The sequence below is a fragment of the Alexandromys fortis genome, unplaced genomic scaffold (assembly GCF_014885135.2).
Source record: "Alexandromys fortis isolate MF-2015 unplaced genomic scaffold, M_Fortis_MF-2015_v1.1 scaffold_72, whole genome shotgun sequence".
NCBI classification, from domain to species: Eukaryota; Metazoa; Chordata; class Mammalia; order Rodentia; family Cricetidae; genus Alexandromys; species Alexandromys fortis.
Window position 1 is genome coordinate 4,096,597 of NW_026067969.1, and position 20,040 is coordinate 4,116,636.

Consider the following 20,040-nt stretch of genomic DNA (forward strand, 5'->3'; position numbering starts at 1 on the left):
TCAGTCCACAACCTCTCCAAAGGCTGGCCTGAAAGCATCAAGGTGAGCTGACAGAGAGGACCACACAGAACACTAACCCCACTGACACAGACACATAGGATTTAGGCATGCCATTTTAATAGCAGTTGGTTTTCCTTTGGTGGGGGGCGGATAAAATGTTTCCTAAGAAGTAAAGTCCACCAACACTGGTGCCACGTATATCAGAATTACAACCACAACTCAGGCCAGGCCTGCTGCTGCCACTCCCCAGCTATGTGGCCTGAGCCTCAGTTTCTCTCTGACAAGGAGTTCCTGGCATGCATGGCAAGCGCAGGGTCTGCAGTTCCCTTTCCTGGTTGCAGGTGCCTCGGGAGAGGTGCTTCTACTTTGCTCTCAGGCAGGAGATATAAGCTTACAGGAGCCAGTGAGTGGCCTCACTTGGGAGAGTCCCTTCAGGCACTGGCCTGCAGAACTCACCCCAAGTACAAAGAACAGAGAGGCTTAAATGACCCCAAGCAGCCTTCTGATTTTATCATGTTACATTGTCTAGTTTATCAACTGTTAAACGTATGTACTTCAATGATTTGTTATTTTAAATTATGTGTATATGTCTGTATGGAGTATGCACACATGAGTACAGGTGCCCCCAGAGGCCAAAGGGCTGCTGGAAAGAACTGGAAATTGTGTTAACTATGGTGATCAATGTCACATATTAACAGGGTACACAGATATTTGGTCAAGGTAGGCACGGTGTACACATCTTCAATCCCAGCATGAAGGAGGTGGAGGCAGAAGGATCTCCGGGAGTTCAATGTTAGTCTACACAGTGAGTTCCAGGACAGCCAGGGCTACATAGAGAGAGCCTGTCTCAAAACAAACAAACAAGCCAACAAACCCTAAAACACTTGGTCAAGCATTCTGATGTTTGAGGCTTTTTTCAGATGAAATGCTGTATAAATCAGTAGGCGGTGACAGGAAAGCTTAGCCTCTATGTGGGTGGGCTTCATGCCCAGTCTACTGCAGGCCTGAGACTGCGGGGGAGGGACGGGACAGCCAGGGTGCCACCTTTGACGGCAGCCCTTTCACTGAATCTCCACCCTACACCATGCCCCAAGGCTGTGGACCTGTACCACAACTGTAAGCCAGCTGTTTACAATAAATTCTAATGGTTCTGTGCCAAATAGCACTGTAGTTCTGTTAGAGACAAGTATGGTCTTTTCTCAACCACACCCAGCAAAACACAAATAGAAAACAATACCAGGGTGCAACTCAGGTGCTGTGAAGTCAGGGGACTGGGAATCAGCTGCATGAAACACGAGCACTTCCGAGGGCATTTTATATTTTCATACTGAAAACACTTTTATTTACATGGGAATTCAGGAGAAGAATCACCACCCTTTGCTAGGTGTGGCTAGAGCTCAGGACGTCTTAGTTTGGCCAACCTAAGGCAAGACTGCTATTGCCCTGGGCTCTGTGTAGGTAAGGCCTTCAAAGGGCATGGGGTCCCTTACTCAGAACCTTCCTCAGATCTACAGTCAAGATATTCCTGGGTAGATGGGACCAGAACCTAGATAGACCTCCCCAAAGACCAGGTTGGGCAGCAGCTCAGAAGTGGGAATGCTCCTGGCTGAGGTATCCTGGCAGCTTCTGTGAGAGAAGTCCTGTGGGGCCAGGCAAGGCTGGCCAGTCTTTAGGGAAGGATTACTTCCTGCCTCTAGGCTGAGCTTTCTTTGAAGCAGCAGGGAGCAGGGTCATCAGAGGACAAGGGTCCAGCTGCTTCCCTGCAAGGCTGGGAAGTTCCCAGGGGTATCCATTTGGGCCAAATGAAACAATGGGTCCTCAATCTTGTCAGGAGGATGAGCTGGCTCAAGGCATCTGGCTTTGGAATTGCTGTGACTTGACTGTGTGTGCCAGGCCACACGGTTCAAGGGACAGAGGCCGCACAGAGAAACAAGGCAATGGCCCATCTCTCACTCAGCATCCTTCAGGAAGTGGTGCTACTGCCCAGGGGCTTGGGAGGCCATGCATGAGAGAACCTTCCAGGGAGGCCAGCTTGGCAGGGACATGACAGACTCTGGTTTTACAAAAGGAAGCTGTCAGACAAGAGGGTGTTTCCAGGGAACTGAAGAGCTGGTCCATTTGGCGAAGTCAGGCTGAGCCCAGTCTGAGGTTGCCCAGTGTCCTCATCTCACCACCCTGGATGGGGCACAGGCCTGTCCCAACTGTCCCATCACGGTACACCAGCATGTCCTGAATGAGTGAAGGAACAAATGAGGCGCTAGAGAGCCCCAGGCAAGAGGAAACATTCCCAGCTCTAACCCCCCAAGTTGAGACACCCAGGCACCTAGGAAAATTCATTAACAGGACAATTATGGCTAGGCCTGTCTTTTTACCAACACTATCCCCAGGCAGATGCTATCTAAACCAAGGGTAGTCTGGCTGTCTGTGATGGCAGACCAGGCTCCTCAGGTCATCTGTCATTATATTCACAAGACCTCTGCCAGGATGGGTGTCCCAAGCTTTACCACATCCACTTCTGGCTTCTGCAGCTCTTGGCCTTGGGTCATCTATATGGCATTAGGGTCGTCTTCAAACACTCAGGGCAGAAGGCAGTACTGAGCAGTGGATTACAATCAGAGCCAGGGCCTGCTTCTTAAGACACCAGCTTCCTTCAGAGGTGCCTCTGGGGTGACCTGGCTCTGGCTTCTTTGTGAGAATAGTTGCCAGTCTTACCTGGTTGCCTGGAGCCAGCGCTGTCACACATAGTCCAGAATCTCTGTCTCCATCTCATTTTCACTCCCATCTGAGGGCTTGAAATCTTCCTCTTCCTCCTCTTCCTCTTCCTCCTCGCCCTCCTCACCAGACTCGAACATCAGCTGGCCTTTCCCTTGATCAGCCTTACCTGTGTCAGAGAACAGAGCTGCGCGAGAGGGAAAGAAGGCGATGTCTCCCAGTGCAGGCTTCCTAGATGACCCGGAGCTCATTTACTAGGACAGGTATTTGGGCTTGAAGCTACTATTGAAAGTATGAGGGCGGGATGCAGGAAGGTGGAGCTTCACAAGGCATGTTTCAAGCCATTTTCTCTAGAGTCATGAGCAACCTGGGACCCTATGCACCGTGAGAAGGCACATACCAGTGTTCCCAGAAAAGGGTCACAGCCTTGACTGAACTCCCAGGAGGTTTAGCCCGTGTCCCAAACACAGGCAGGAAGCCCTGCTCTACTCAGATACCCACTACCTAGCCTGGAAGGAAGTCCTTTGCAAGAGCTTTTCACTGCCCTGTAGGTCCCCTTGTAGACGCCCTGCCCCAGTGGCTAGCTCTGGCTTTGGTTTGAAAAAGGAGCTAGGGATTTACAGTACAGGGCCATGGGCCACACAACCCCACGGGAGGAGATGGGCAGAGCTGCCATTCCTGTACAGGAAGTGTCATAACTGAGTCCTAGCTCACAGGCCTCCCTCCACCAAGGGTGATGGACAAGATGAGGGTCTCTGAAGCTTTTGTCTGAACAGGTAGGTCTGAGGCCTCCTGGCACATGTGGCTCTTACCAGGCCTCTCAGAGCGGATGGTCTGCAGAATCATGAGTGACATGGTGTCCCTCAGGTGGTCTGTGGTCTTGGGAAGGCACCATCCATCTCTCTCCGTGCACACGCTCTCTGTCCCATCATTGCGGTGAACAATTTTCTGCAATCTGCGGGCAGAGTCAGGGGCAGGGAGAGTGGCTCCAAGTGTGCTTCCTCGTGGGATAGAGTTCCAGTACAGCTCTATGGGCACGGGGTTTGTTGGACCAGGATGTCCATGGGGAGGCTCTTACATGGGGTCTGTGTGACAAACAGTGCTTCAGAAGGAAGTCTCAGAGGGGGTGTGTAATGAAGGTCTTGCAGGGATGGATGCTCCCAGCTGGGTTCCTTAACATTTGCAGTCTCTGGACAGAAACCCCCACTCCTACCCACCCCAGCAACAAAAGCAAAAACAAACCAAAACTAAAGAGCTATGCAAAGCCGGAAGGTATACACCCAGGCCCACTTCTCTGTCACAGTCAGGCTCTCCCTAGATCCACATGCTGCCTGCTTCCTTTCCACACTGTGGGCCTACTCTTATGTTTTCTAAACTTGCTTGAGAACAATGGGCAGGTGTCCAGGATCAGGAACCATGTCAATCAAGGAGACTCTCAGGAAAATACTTCAGCAAGAGTCACTGCTATTAGCAAGCAGGGCTGTTTTCTACAGGGTACAGTGCAGCCGCGATTGCTGGACCCTGCCTTATAGCCCACATATGGCAGGACCAAGAGCAGCACCCAACTCCCAGTGGCCAAGTTTCCCTTAACGCTCACTGCAGAGAACACTGGTCTTGTTCTAGTGAGTTCTAGCCTAGAGCTCCGGGGATCATCAGTGGCACAGGACCCCTCATACATACTCTTCCACGTTCAAATCACACAGCTGGTAGAACATCTGTCGATAGGGTGGCAGAGCCCCTTCCCGGAAGATGTAGACAGAATCCTGTGGACAGGAAGGAAGAGAATGGGGTGGTTATGTAGCACTCCAGGTTCTGAAAGTGCTAAGGACACCCATGCTGTGGCTTCCATGGGAGTCTAAGGACTTGGCTTGTCCCCAGGCCCAGGGGGCCAGCAGATGTGGAGAAAGGAGGCTCTCACTCTCCAGGAGGTTCTGGAGGGTGGAGGCAGTCAGGGCCTCCTTGGACCCCTGGAAGTCTGCCACCAGCCTGTACTGGGCTCCGCCTTCTGTGCCTTCAAAGGATGGGATCTGCCCCTCACCAGCTGTCTCTAATCAGTCACTCTATATGCCGCTCATGCTCCTTTGACCGCTTTTTCCGGAGGAGGGCAGCATTTAATGAGTATCATTTTCTCTTCTCTCCACTCGGAATGCAGTCCTGAAGTCAAGGACAAGGCTCCAAGACTTTGGTAGCCAAGGCATGATGGCACTAGGGGACAGCTGTCTCGCTCATGTCTCTGCGCTTACATTTTCTGTCACAGCCACACAAGCAGGGACTGCAGGGTAGAGGATACAATAGCCTGGCCTATCGCAGGACTGCAGAGGGATCAGGAGAAGTGGGGGAGTGAGCTAACCACCGTGGGGTGACACTGATGAAAATGTAAGCCCTGGAGGTCTGGGTCCATCCCATCGCACATGTCAACCCACAGCTGAGCCCCAGATGTTCTGGTCTGGACTGTGCGCATGTCTACGCCCAAGTCCTGTCATCTCAGCAGTAGTTACAGGCCTCAGGGGAGCCAGGCTCCCCAGGGGCAGCCACACATCTGCTGGTGTCAAATTCCCTCTCAGGACTTGTCACCACCTCTCTGCACAGATGGCCCTTGTTCCCCATGGCACTCCAAATTCTCATTTTCTTTCCAGAGGGGTCTGAGGTGGGAGTAATGAGAAGGCACTTGGAAGGCAGAGAGTTCAGTCAGTCATAGATCCTTCCCAGAATCACAAACGCCCAGCCTTGCAAAGACACTCTATCCCCACACTTGACCCCACACTGGAGCCCGAGGACACTCACCTTGAGCTTGTACTTATTGTAGGTCAATTTGCGTGGGCCGTCTGTTCCTGATGGGCCCAGGCCCTGCTTTAGGTCACGCATGTTAACAAGCTGGTTGGCTACATGGGAGCAAGGCAGTGCTTTGGAATAGAGGAAGTGAGGACAACCCTGTCTGACCCTTCGCACCTGTCTGTAAGGAATAGCCAGCAGACCTCCCATCTTGTTGCCCACCTCCCTTGGCTATGTCCTGATGCAGGCAACCCAGCCACTTACATGTCTTCTTGACAGTGATGGGGAGGCTATAGTTGTATGTGCTGCGCTTCGCTTTGACAGGCATGTCCCTGGAACCATAACCTACACGCAAGGGCCATGTGTCAGAAGGGAAGTAGGTACCAAACCCATCTGGGCAGCAGTCAGGGGTTCACCTTAAGGTGGTCAACTCCATCTGCCACCTACAGAAGAAATGGATGCCAGCACATCTAGCAGTTCTCACATGCTGATACCCTTATGTGGTTTCCTGGCATCCTGGACTTAAATTTTTTTTTTATTTTTTTTTTAATATTTATTTATTTTATTATGTATACAACATCCCTTCCCTGTGTGCCCACATGTCAGAAGGGGGCGCCAGGTCTCATTAAAGATGGCTGTGAGCCACCATGTGGTTGCTGGGAATTGAACTCAGGACCTCTGGAAGAGCAGTCGGTGCTCTTAACCACTGAGCCATCTCTCCAGCCCTGGACTTAAAATTTTTAAGTAGGACCTGAGCCATAGGTCCTTGTTCATAAACTAGAAAGCCACAGCCTAGTCAGCAAAGAGCTGGCACTTCTATTCCAAGATCCTTTATACTGTTCCATAGGGGCGGGAGGGCCTTGGGAGGTACAGAAATGTTTCTGGTCTCTCCACAGGAATAGACTTTTTTTTTTTTTTTTTTTTTTTTTTAAGATAGGCTCTCACTATATAGCTTTGATTCCTCTGGAATTCACTATATAGACTATGATGGCCTTGAACTCACAGAGATCCACCTGTTTCTGCCTTGTGAATGTTAGGATTAAGGGTGTGTGCTACTATTTCTGCTGGGAATAGGCTCTTAAAGGTGTGTATACTATTTTTAAATTATAATTTTATAAACATATATACACACCCACATATTTAATTTTAAAATTATGTGTGTGTGTGTGTGTGTGTCAGTATGTGCGTGTAAGTGCAGATGCCTATGGAGCCCAGATGTAGTGTACAGATTCTCTGGAACTGGAGATGCAGACAGTTGTGAGTTGTCTGACATGGTAATGGGAATTAAAGAAGGGCCCTCTCCAAGCATGCATGCTGTCACTGCTGAGCCATCCCCTATTCAGCCTCAGAATAGAGGAGAGTGCTAGAAACGGTGCTGGAGAGGTGGCTGTGTAACACCCTGCATGCATCCTATCTACCCAAGCTCTGAGTACACTACTGTGGGTTTGTGACAGAGACAGGACTGCTCAGGCTTGCTGGCTTCCAGTCAGCTCAGAAAACCTGAATCCCAGGTTCATGAAGAGATTCTGCCTCAAAGAACCAGGTGGAAAGTGACACAGATCACCTGACCTCTTTTCTGGCCTCCACGTGTGTGCACAGGAGTGCTCACCTGCATACACATGTGCTTGTACTCTCACACACAGATATGTACACATACATCTTTTTTTTTAAGGCATCTGCTTGAATTGGAGGGCACAAAGAGACAAAAACAGAAAATAAACTTATTTTTACCGTATTTCATTCCACAGCGGATTCGAAAGTCAAGCACATGATAAATTTTGGCATCTGGGTGTTTTCGAGGGTCATAGCCAAAACGAATCCACAAGCTTCTCCATGGACCTGTTATCTAAAGACCAAAAAGTACTGCATATGAGAAAGGGCCAAGAGTCCTTAGTACCTGGGTGGAGACCAAGCCCTGCAGTGAGGCAGCAGGAGCCCCAGCCCTGAGAGCATGGCTTTAGACCCTACCCTTTGACAAGGTTCTATGAGGATGAAGTGAGATCAGGAGTTTCTACCACTGTTCCTGGTACCCACAATGTCCTAGTGCACGGATTCCTGTCCTTGAACGGCACTGCAGTTAGAAGTCATGTTCAGGAAAAGAGGAGCTCTCCAGGCTGGAGTCCACAGTGCCCTGCCCATCGTCAATCTCTGAGGTCGTGTTTTATGCTGGCTCCCTTGGCAGGTAAGCAGAACCCCTTTTCTTTCGAATGTTTAGGAACCTTTGTACCACCATGCCTATCTCCATCCTTTCCTGGGAGGAATCAAGAGTAGACTTCTTCCACTAAGCCCTACTCAGAATGGACAGCTGAGTTGAGAGATGTTGTCACTCAGGGGCCTGGTCTCTGGGCTGCAAAACCAAAACAAGGCAGTCAACTCTCGGAGCCCTGCTTTTCCTCAGAGATAAAAAGGGACTCTTACTGTCACCTCCAGAAAGAACAGACAGTGATATGTAGGCTGACCCAGTGCTAGGCACTAGGAAATTTCTCACTATAAGGTCACTATGCACAGGATGCTTACCTATGACTTAGGAAATGCTTCTTCATCCAAAGTCATCCACATTATTAGAAGGCTGTGGTGGACCAGGAAGTTTTGAAATCTTTCTAGCTGTTTCTTTTTTGTGTGTATGTCACTGCGCGCATGTGTGTGTACACCAAATACCAGAGGGTGTTGCTGGTTGTCTTTATCACTCTTCACCTTACTTTCTAAGATACACTTCCCCAGGATCTGCCCAACTACACCTGCTCAGCGCTGGAGTTACAGGCACATGCCACCATGCCCAGCTTTCATGTGAGTGCTGGGGATCTTCCAGCCTGTACAGCAAGCACTTTACCTGAGCCATCTCACCAGCTCTCTATCTAATTTAAACAAGTTGTCTCAGGGTGCCATGTGGCAGGGGTGCTAGGAGGTATGTCTACCTTCTGTTGCCATGGCTCTAATATGTCACACGAAGGATCAAGAACCACACTGGTGGGAACCAAGGTGACTGTGAGACTAGCTGCCACTTACCATGTAATAAGCCATGTAGGGAAGTAAGATCTTGAGCTTGTCAGGGTGGACACTGACGTTAGACTTGACAGCATTTCGTGACCAGACTGGACGAATGTCGAAGAGCTAGGGAAAGTCACAGAGTCTGAGACGAACACCAACAGCTATTGGCCTTCTCACATCCTGTCGTGTATGTCTGGGCCCCAGTGGTAGAAGGCAGGGACTCAACAAGTCTCTGAAACCCGCCACACCTACCTCATAAAAAACCCCTTCCTACTCTTAATTCCTTAAAGGCCTAGATTATACATCCTGCAAATGAAAGTGGGGTCCTGAAGTGACCACACAGTTCCTGTCCTTGCATGGTTCACAGTGCACTGGAGCAACAAGACTGAGCAAGCTCATGCTAAAACCCCAGAGCTGGGCTGGAGAGATGGCTCAGTGGTTAAGAGCATTGCCTGCTCTTCCAAAGGTCCTGAGTTCAATTCCCAGCAACCACATGGTGGCTCACAACCATCTGTAATGAGGTCTGGTGCCCTCTTCTGGCCTGCAGGCATACATGCAGACAGAATATTGTGTACATAATAAATAAAAAATAAAAAAATAAAAAAAAAAAAAAAACCCAGAGCCCTGATCTCTGCTAACCTGGAATGCAAGTGCTGGAGATGAGACTTCAAGAAGGTGAAGGGGATGGCCTGGTTCTGAGGAGGGCTGTGCAAGGCCACTGTGACCGGAGAATGGAGGGCCAGGGCAGAGATGAGCCACAGAAAAAGCCTCAAGTGACTACTGAGAATCAGTTAAGAGTTGTGCTTCTGAGGGACCCTGTCCTTGAACAGGGTCTGACTTCAGCTTCGACAAGGAAAGCCTCACTGAGACCTGCTGTTTAGGCCTATGGACCCAGTCATATAGCCCAAAGGGACTACAGTGCCCTGTGACGTTTCTCCAGCTCAATTCAGGATGAAGGTGCCACAGTCTGGTACATGACCATATGCCATGGGCTTGTTACAAGCAATAGCTCTGCACAGGCTGCTAGACCCCAGCTCCACAGTCAGGTCACACCCAGCAATGACCCGTCTCTGGGCACCCCAACCAGGCTTTGACCCAGCAGTGTCTCTCAGCCCTCTTTCTACTTTCTGAGATAACCTAGTTTGCCAAGGCTAGCTCTGAACTCACTTTGCTGGCCAGCTGGCCTGCTCCTTATACTACTTCCACTCTGGGGGTTATAGGCCTATGAAGCCAGGCCTAGCTTCTGACAGCTTTTAGATGTAACAGCTGGAGGTAAAAATGCCCATGTTACCAGTCAGTGCTAGAGAAAGCCTCACCATCCTGAGCGGTGGAGTAGGAGTGGCCCAGCAGGCTGGGTGGGGCTGAGACTCACCTGCCTCAGCTCCTCCTCCACTTTCTGATCTATGGGGTTGGTGCAGGCCTTCTTCCAAGTCTGTACTGCAGCCTCCAAGGGCTGTAGAGGTACCTCAGGGTCCTCAAAGTTGACAAAGATGGCATTATGGGGGCGCCGGGCTCTACTCAATCCAATCAGGTTCTCGCCCGAGATGGAGGGATTGTGGTAGCCTTCCCTGTGGAGAGAGAGAAGGTCAGATTACCATCCCAGCCATAGACCCGGCCAGGCAGGCAGGGAACCCAGCAGGCACGCCTCACTACAGACCACAGCCGTGTGCCTTTTTCTGGATTCAGTGGAGGGAGGACCCCAGCACTGCCTGCTGGAGAAGCATATGCCGGTAGGCTGCCAGCAAGGAGAGAAGGAGCAGTGGCTCAGGGAAACTAGGAGCCAATGGCCTTTTTTTTTTTTTTTTTTTTTTTTTGAGGCAGGGGAGGCAGGGTTTCTCTGTGGCTTTGGAGCCTGTCCTGGTTCTTGCTCTGTAGACCAGGCTGGTCTCAAACTCACAGAGATCCGCCTGCCTCTGCCTCCCGAGTGCTGGGATTAAAGGCGTGTGCCACCATCGCCTGGCACGGGGCCAATGGCCTTGAAGGAGGGCAAGGTCCCAAAGTCCCAGAGATTGGGGTGTGGGAAAGGGCACCATGGCAAGGCTGGTGGCCTCTCACCTGCAACTGCATCGAGCCACACACAGCAAAATCCAGCCAGTGCAAAGCTGGGCACAATCCAAATGCCTATCAGCCACATATGTGGACAGTGATGTGAACTCTGCCTGTTTACATGACTCACTCAACTCTCAAAACTTCTTCTCCAAGGAAGGAGTTTCTGAGGAAGTAACTGAGGCCACCAAGATTAGAAAGTGTGCCCAAACAGCATCTGCTACAGGAGCTGGGCCTCAGCCCCAAGAGGCCTGGCTACAGCCATCTCTTAGTCAACTGTCCTTCTACCTAGCAGAGTATGACTTAGTTCACAAGCATCTGGACAACACAGGTGAATGACAAGGATACAGCCAGAGGTTAAGCCAGGGTTCTACCTGACCACATCCATAGTATCTAAGAACAGGAGGGACCCATGTGAACTGTACCCTGTGGTGTGTCCTGCCCTCCTGCCCGGGAACACACAGACCACTTTGTGTATGTGCATGGGAGGGGTGAGAAGTGTGTGAGATGTGCTTCTCATACACAAGGGTACCTCAATCTCCATACCTTCTTCAGGGTGCCATGAACCTTTAAAACACACGCACTAACTTTGCACATGTATCAGCACAGAGCATGCCTGGGTGGGTGGCTCCTGAAGCACTCGCAGCGGTTCCCTAACCCTTTGAGGTAGACAACACAAACAGCAGACACAGAGACATCAGCATCAGGACCCCATGGATGCATCCTCAGCTTCAACAGTTACTACCACACATCGGCCTCTGCTTCCCCACACTAGCCCCACCCCCACAGCTCTTCTAAGTGCATTTTACTGCATGTCACAAGCCCATTTGCAGTCATCACCTTTTCAAACATATTGATTTTATTTACACATATGTGTCTGTATGTTTATGCAATATGTGTGAGGGCCAGAAGTTGTGAGCCACTTAATGTGGGTGCTGGGAACCAAACTCTGGTTCTCTGGAAGAGCAATACGTGCTCCTAACCACTGAGTTCCCTCTGCTACCCCTTTACCTAAAAAAAAAAAAAAAATCTCTGTCTATGTAACCCACGCTGGTCTAGAATTCCTAGGTTCAAACAATCCTCCTCAACCTCATCCAGTTTGCACTTTACTCTACTTTTCTACATGAGTGCATACCACCTGCAAACTTAAAACAAACAGTTTTCACATTAACAAACTAAATATGGAACATGGGGTCAAGTCTGTGTGTGTGTGTGTGTTTTCAAACGTACCTGTCAGGAACCATCCCAGGTAAGTACAACACTACCCTGCTTTAAAGCCCTTCTCCCTGAGTCCCCAGCACCCTCAAGAAGGAAAGTAGTGGCTGGCCTTCACTTCAGGAGCATGGAAGGGAGGCAGAGCTGCCTCTGCTGCCTGTCCACTGCCTCCGGCTAGCTCTAATGACCACTGTGATTCTAAGTCTGTGGAGAACTGCTGGGAGCAGAAGGGGCTCAACACCTTGCCAGCCTACCTTCTGCTATCCCAGGCTGTACACTCAACCCCTTGAGGTGGACAGCCAGGCCCTCCTTCCCCAAGAAGGCCAGCCATACACAAAAATCAACAGTGCCTGGGAAGAAAGGCAGGTTCTTTCCACGTGCAGGGAACCTGCTTGATCACATGAGGAAGAAAAAGGGTCATGCCTAAAGGCCCCAAGTCTGCTGGCCCTCACTCATGACTACTCCAGAGGCTTGGACTAGTTGCTGCCAGCCTGTGTGTGCAGAATGTAGCACAGGTGTTCCACTGCTGTGGCGCGCTCTTCCTGCTACAGGTGTAAATTACTTTGTGAGGAGACGAAAACACTCAGGAATATGCAACTTTGAAAAAGCAATGAGGCAGCCGCCCATAATGGCACACACTATTAGGCCCAGAACTGGGGAGGCAGAAGCAGGTGGATTTCTGAATTTGAGGCCAGCCTAGTCTACAGAGCAAGTTTCAGGAGAGCCAAAGTTACACAGAGAAACCCAATCTTGAAAAAGCATACAACGTGTCCCCACACACACAAAAAAAGAAAAAACAAAGCAAGGTAGCTCAGTAGATAAAGGCATTTGCTGTCAAGCCTGATGACCTGAGTTCAAACCCCAGGACACACATAGTGGAAAGACAGAACTGACTCCTACAAGTTGTCCTCTGACTTCAATATATACACTGTGGCACAGGCATGCCCACAAGCACTCACACTCTTGAGTACACACAGTCATACACCCCCACTCTCCCACACTCTATACTCAACTAAATAAATAGATAAATGTACTGGAAACAATAAAACAGCAATCATACCCAAGACAGGCCTAACACTCTTGTGCCAGGCACACTGTACACGCAGTATACTGTCCCTCCCCCCACAAGGGGTTTTAGCAGGGAAGCAATGGCACTTATACATATTTTTGGCTGTATCTTTTCATGATACTTGTTTCTTCTTAACAAGTACAACTTACTCTCATAATCAGAAAAACAGTAGAGGAGGGGACAGGAAAGCAACAGACGGACTCAACAACTCTGGAAACACACAGCCTCTTACTTTTTTAAAATTTATTCTTATTTTATGTGCACTGGTGTTTTGTCTGCATGTATGTCTGTGTGAAAGTGTCAGAACCCCTGGAACTGGAGTTACAGACAGTTGTGAGCTGCCATGTAAGTTCTGGGAATTGAACTCAGGACCTCAGGAAGAGCAGCCAGTGCTCTTTACCACTGAGCTATTCTGCCAGCCCCCATTTTGGGGGATTTTCAAGACAGGGTTTCTCTATGTACTTCTGGGTATCCTGGAACTGACTCTGTGTTGTTGTAAGAGGCTGCTAGTTAGTTCCTGGCTGCTCAGCCCCAAAACAATGACACAGAAACCATATTATTTGCAATACTGTTTGGCCAATAGCTTAAGCATATTTCTGGCTAACTCTTATATTCTAAACTAGTCCGTCTCCATTAATCTGTGTATTGCCATGTAGATGTGGCTCACCGGGTAAAGTTCCGTCCCAAGCATCTGTCTCTGATAGGCTACATGGCTTCTCTCTCTGACTCCACCTTCTTTCTTCCAGCATTCAGTTTAGTTTTCCCCACCTACCTCTGTTCTGCCCTGCTATAGGTTCAAGCCAGCTTTCTTTATTAACCAATTGTATTCACAGCATACACAGGGGAATCCCACATCAACTCTGTAGACCAGGCTAGCCTTGAACTCAAGAGATTCTCCTGGCTCTGCCTCCTGAATGCTGGGATAAAAGGCACATACCACCGCCACCATCTGGTTCTTTTTCATTTTTACATCTGCTCCAGGTGGCCTTAAACTTGTGACCCTCAACTTTGTGAGTGCTGGGATCACCAGCGTATGAACCTATAATTCCAGCAGCTCTATTTATTTGTTTATTCATTCATTTTTTTTTTGGAAGTTTCTTTTTTTTTACTTTAATTTATTACAGATTTCTGTCTCTTCATTTTTATTTACTCATGTTTAGTCATTTATTTATTCATTTGAAACAAACTCTTTTTGTCCAAGTTGGCCCCAGGCTTTTGGGCTTAAGTGAGTGTCCTCCTATAGCTTCCTGGGTAACTGGAGTATGGCTATACACTATCCTACCTCAATTCACAGAAGTTTGTTTTTTATCCGAGAAAAGATTTCTCTGTGGAACGGCCCTGGCTGTCCTGGAACTCACTCTGTAGACTAGGCTGGCCTTGAACTCACAGAGATCCACCTGCCTCTATCTCCTGAGTTCTGCCACCACCACCACCCAGCTACAGTAGTTTTTTAAAGCAGAGAACAATACTCTTTTTGTGATGAGACCTAAACCTGCTGCCAGAGCAAAGAGATCTTTTTTTTTTTTTTTTTTTTTTATTTTCGAGACAGGGTTTCTCCGTAGCTTTTGATTCCTGTCCTGGAACTAGCTCTTCTAGACCAGGCTGGCCTTGAACTCACAGAGATCCACCTGCCTCTGCCTCCGGAGTGCTGGGATTAAAGGCTTGCGCCACCACCGCCCACCCGGCTCAGAGCAAAGAGATCTTAACCCTAATCCCTGGCTTTATAGACGCTGCTTCTGTATGGGCCTGAGCTTTGGTCTAGAATGTTTTCTCTGAAGCCTTTCTTGCGCTGCTGTGCTATCATGCATTTCTGCTGCCAGCTCCTCAATGGCTTCTCGAGCCCCTCAGTCCACCCACACAATGCCTTTAATGCACCCTTCCATTTGATCACACTCTGTCCTGCTTCACAGCCCCCAGCCCCGAGCAAAGCCTCTCTGCCACGTGGTCTGCTGACACCAAGCTCCAAGCTCGGGTCACTGCAGGACTCTATCAGGGCTTGGCAAGTGTTTCTGTCCTACCCTGTTCCAAAATGGCTGTCCTGGGCACACCTTCTGGAAGGTCCCAGGCTCCTGCTCCCCCTCACACGATCATTTGTTTTGTGCTACAGTATCTGTTCCAGCACCTGCCCTTTTCACAGGGCACAGAACCCACCATGTGCCACGTCAACATTCAGAGCTCAGTTTTCTGAAGGCTGTACACAGCCAGCCAGCGTCTCCTTCAGGAACACCAGAGACCAACCACAGGCCAGCTTTCACACTGTTTTCATTCTCTGGCTTGTCTGGCATACTGATTGGCCTTGCTTCCCAAGGCTTCTCTCACTGGATCCCAGCTATTGGCAGCCCTTTGCTCAGGCCAGGTCCAAAGTTATAGAAGAGAACAAAGGCAGCCAAGCCACTGCTTCTGGGAAACATACAACAAAATGAGAAATGCTGTCTTTGTGTGTGTATAATTTTAAAAAGGAACTAGGGCGACACAAGCACTTGGGAGGCTAAGGCCAGAGATGTTGCCAGCCTCGATGATGAAATAAGCTCTGGACCAGCCTGGGCTACAGAGACAGACCTCGTCTCTAGAGATCACAAGCGTAAAAGAACAGTGTGGGATTAAGGGCCAAGCAAGGCCCAGCGACTGGGCAAAGCCAGGCTCAGAGCTCCCATGTGGCCTGGAGAACCCAAGTCTCATCTACCTCCTTTGTAAAATCAGGACGACAGGGAGCTGGCAAACAGCCGGGAGGCTGAGACCAAATGCAGGCTCAGCATTTCCCCACAGCTGGTAACTGTTAATAATCTCAGACTGGGCATGTTCAAATTAATTTCTTCCATATTAGTCAGTCCTGGCTCTTATACAAAGGGACTCTTCCTTGTGTCAATGTGCAGCTGCCTCCAGAGAAAACCAACATTTCACAATGCCTAGGACCTGCCTCTCCAACAGACGCTGGGTCTCCATTCTGTCCAGACTGTGGTAAACTGAAGGACGTACACCACTTGAGTTGCATGTGGTCTTATTTGGGATTTTCACAACCCTCAGCGCAAGAGACGCCCACCACTGATTCTCAGACTCACAGTACCCACCCTCAGAACACAGCCTCACACTCAGTAAGCGAAATTCAGGGAGGGTCATGGCTTGAAGGGAGGCACCAGCAAACAGGTAAGGGCTGGACAGTCTTGGCAGCAACCTCCAGACAAGAGGGCAGACAGGGAGGTGGAAGTGGGACAAAGGGCTGAGGTTCTGCAGGGAGATGGCAGAAGGCTGAGTAGCAGAGCTAGCTATGAACTCTTCTGACAGGAACCAGGAGGCCATGAGGCGTACAGAGGAGACAGAAAAGGGCTGGGTCAGAGTGGGATGTTCACATCAGACATTTCACAGGTAATGTCAATATTGATGACTGCAAGGTCCAGAGAGACCATCTGTTATCAGGAGCTCTCAAGTCCTATAGTACACTGTCTGTTGGGAACAATATCAGCCTGCAACCACCAGACCACTGTTTAGGACACTTGCCTTCTGAATTTAATCCTGCTGCCTCAGCCCCAGTCCCTCTGCTGCACTGGAGCGGGGTGAGGGGTGGGGGCTGCCTACCGGTGCTGTGTCTCAGGGCGATAGAAATAGTCCACTGGGGTGTCGAGCCGGGAGAAGATGGGTGGGGGGATGTAAAGTGGCAGCTCCTGGTGGAAGAACTCCTCCTTCTCGGGTTTGCGCATGAGCACTCTGTCATACATGGACACATGCTTGCCACCCGCTTCCGTGTGCACTGCCAAGTACTGAAAGTCAGACATTCCTGGAAAGACAGAAGAACAGATGGCAGACTCACTCCGGTCCTGGCACTGCTGTGAAGACACTCAAGTCCTTTTAGGAAGGGGCTGGATGAGCTGTGCAGCACCCTTCTGATGGGTGCTCAAATTAGTAGAGTAAGAATGGCTTAAGGGGAGGACAGCAGATAAAGTCCAGGGAGCTAATTCATAAAACAGTGTGCCCCTGCTGATCCAGGGCCAGAGCAACAGTGCGCTGGCTCATTAGAGAGAAATACAGCTGTGACCCATCAGGAGTCCCCTCCTCCTGGAAGGACAATCCTCATGGCGAACAAGTACTACCAGGAGCCTGCATCCAGGCCCAGCCCCAGGGACTCTAGGTCTAGGTCCTGCTCTTCTTTCCCTTGTTTTATGTTTGAGACACAATCTTACTGGAATCCAGGCTGGCCTCAAACTCCTCCCCCTCCTTTTTTCTCTTTGGATTTCCCTTTTCTTTTCTTAACCATTTAGTTTCTTCAGATTCTTCCTTAGGGCAGCAGCTGTAAACAGCTGTGTCTAAGGTGTGCTGATCGTGCACCAAGCACCTCCCACATGACTCTAACAGACACCATCGCTGGCAATCTTGTCCAGGGCCAGGGCACCGACAAGAGGCTGAGGCAAAGGGATGCTAGGGCACCTGCCTAAAGAAACTGGTGAGTGGGGGACAGTGGATAAGAACAAATACAATGCTACACATGTAGGAGTATGTCACAGCGAAACCCACTACTTTATATGCTAACTTAAAAACTGGACAACAAACTGTTAGGGCTCATCAGGCATAATTCCAAAGTGAATGCTCTTTGGCTTTGTCTTTCCTGCCTTCCTGCTTTCTCCTTACAGTTCCCTGGAAGGAGCAATTCTGCATGAGGATCCTACACTAGGCGTCCAGTTCAAAGAAGCATGAGGTGCCAAGGGACCCACATCAGCCAGGGAAGTTTCAGAGGATGAAACTAGCAGCAGTCAAAACTTGACAGGGGAGCCAGGCAGGATCACAGTCCTATAATCTGGGGGCTAGAACAGAGGTTCATTGGGCTTAGAGTTTAAGGCCAGCTTGGGAGAAGGCTCCAAAACATTGGTGTCTCAGACTGGAGAGCTGATCACTGGTCTGATCTAGCACCACACAATGGTTTATCTTAAAAATGGAAAGATTCTCACAGAACTCAATAGATTCCTACCTTCTCTTAAGGGGTTAAGAGCAAGGAACCAAATCTAGTTCCCACATCAATGACTCACAGCTGCCTGTAATTCCGGCTCCAGGGTATTGGACACTGTCTTTAGACATCTACAGACACTTAATACACATGCACCATATATGCACATAAAAAATAGAAAATAAACACTTAAAAAGAGCCAGAAAGCCAGATGTGGTGGCACATGCCTTTAATCCCAACACTCAGGAGGTAGAGGCAGGCAGATCTTTGTGAGTCCCAGGCCAGCCTGGCCTACACAGAGAGCTCCAAGACACCCAGGTCTATGCAGAGAGACCCTGTGTGCCGGTTAATACAAGTTAACTTAATACAAGTTACAGTCATCTGAGAGGAGGGAGCTTCAATTGAGAAAATGCTTCCATAAGATCGGGCTGTAAGCAGATAAGCCCACATGGCATTTTCTTAGTTAGTGATTGATGCGGGAGGGCCCAGCCCACTGTGGGCTGGTGGTCCTGGATTCTGTAAGAGAGCACGCTGAACAAACCATGAGGAGCAAGCCAATAAGCAGCATCACTCCCTGGCCTCTGTATCGCTCCTGCCTCCAGGTTCCTGCCCTGCTTAAGTTCCTTGCCTAACTGCTTTGGATGGAACTGTGAGTGAAATAAATAAACCCTTTTCTCCCCAAGTTGCTTTTAGTGATAGGGTTTCATCATAGCAATAGTAACCCTAACTAGGACACTCTGTCTGAGAGAGAGATGAATAAAAGGTTGGAAGGCAGTATATCCACAATCTGTAAGGGGCTGTTAACTGGAAAAGGGAAAGGCTGTCTCCACAATGGGCAACGGCTCTCCCTCAGGCATGGGCATACCCTACCCCACTTTCCATGTGGCTCCGTATCAGGCCCTGAAATCACCCGGTAGCAATACAGATGTCAAAGTTACCCTGGAATTTATAAATTGTGGAGATGATGCCAAGGATTTCCAAGTCGAATGTGACCTGGGGTTGGGTCTCAGCCCCCGGGGCAGCTCTCCGCCGTCTGGTCCTTTTCCTGATCCGGAGCAGCATGCTGCTGGTACTGAAACGGTTAGCGCACACAGGGTGGCAGTATGGGTCCTTGGGCCGGAAGTAGAGCTCAAGCCTCTTGGAAGGGTCAGTGTAGATCTGTAGCAATACCAAGGGAGACATGGGAGCGGTAAGCACCTTAGCACCCAGCAGAGCACTGTGCCTCTTCCCACAAAGCCCAGGAAGGCCAGGTGGCCCTTCTACTTCTAGCTCTTCCTTCCACAGAACTCATTTTTAAACCCACGTTTCTCAGTGTTTAGACAGTACAGAAAAGGAAGTCAGTCTCAATAGGTTATAAAGTGAGACAATTAAGGTATCATCTATCAATGCAAGGCACAAAAGGACTCTCATAGCTCATCATACGCAGGCTTACCATCCTGTTTACTTCAGAGCTGACAGAAGCTTTCATAACTGACTAGGGAGGGCTACCCATGCCAAAAACTACTAGCCTGCTCCAGGATCCAATCGGCAGTCAGTCTCACAAGCAGGTGCTTCTAGATCCACAGGGGGCTACAAGAGGTTAATAATCATTCTGACAGTCACCGCTTATTACTTATAGTCCTCCAGGCCCCAGATGTCTTCTTATAAAAGCAAAACAAGCAAGCAAAATACAACAACAAAAAGTCCTAAGAATAGTGTCTTACTGTTACATGATACTGTTACACGGATTAAATTGAAATAGTGGAGCCTAAACCATGGTAAGCACCCAGCCCCTGCCACCTACATGTGAACAAATGCTTGCCCCGCATTTGGTAAGAGGCACACAACGAGTGTCAACTCTGCGTGTTTGCACCAAGAATGTGCAATGGCTTGAGGTCACCCACAAGTTCAACTCTTAACTCCCAATACTCAGGACAGGGCGCCTTCACGAAGTGCTCAGGAGCAACCTAGAGAAAAGATGGAAGCTAAAAGCCTGGGTGCTGGAGGGATGGCTTAGAGGCTAAGAGCATCTGTTGCTGTTCCAGAGGACTGGAGTTTGGTTCCCAGAACCCAGTGCACAACCACCTGTAATCAAAGCTCTAAGGGACCCAACACCCTCTTCTGGCTTTCAGAGTCACCTGCAAACACAACTGAAAATAAGGTTTAACTCTTAAAAAAGAAAAGCAGCAGCCGGGCAGTGGTGGCACACGCCTTTAATCCCAGCACTTGGGAGGCAGAGGCAGGTGGATCTCTGTGAGTTCGAGGCCAGCCTGGTCTACAAGAGCTAGTTCCAGGACAGGCTCCAAAAACCACAGAGAAACCCTGT

General features: G+C 49.5%; 1 protein-coding gene across 2 annotated transcripts in view; it reads right to left on the reverse strand.

The window, feature by feature from the left end:
• Nucleotides 1-113: 113 nt before the first annotated feature.
• The window catches only part of Gtf3c5 (general transcription factor IIIC subunit 5), a 21,297-nt gene continuing 1,370 nt past the window's right edge, over nucleotides 114-20,040 (reverse strand). Inside the window, exons 2-12 of one of the 2 annotated variants that reach the window (XM_050155146.1) lie at nucleotides 18,674-18,893; nucleotides 16,376-16,574; nucleotides 9,845-10,040; nucleotides 8,491-8,595; nucleotides 7,216-7,330; nucleotides 5,749-5,829; nucleotides 5,497-5,594; nucleotides 4,393-4,475; nucleotides 3,525-3,667; nucleotides 2,713-2,881; nucleotides 114-2,229 (exon numbers count right to left, since the gene is read on the reverse strand). In XM_050155146.1, coding sequence (XP_050011103.1) covers nucleotides 2,736-2,881; nucleotides 3,525-3,667; nucleotides 4,393-4,475; nucleotides 5,497-5,594; nucleotides 5,749-5,829; nucleotides 7,216-7,330; nucleotides 8,491-8,595; nucleotides 9,845-10,040; nucleotides 16,376-16,574; nucleotides 18,674-18,893 — 1,386 coding nt within the window. In that variant the 3' untranslated portion in view covers nucleotides 114-2,229; nucleotides 2,713-2,735. Of the gene's footprint in view, nucleotides 2,230-2,712; nucleotides 2,900-3,524; nucleotides 3,668-4,392; nucleotides 4,476-5,496; nucleotides 5,595-5,748; nucleotides 5,830-7,215; nucleotides 7,331-8,490; nucleotides 8,596-9,844; nucleotides 10,041-16,375; nucleotides 16,575-18,673; nucleotides 18,894-20,040 lie in introns of both variants that reach the window. The other variant, XM_050155145.1, reaches the window with a different exon arrangement.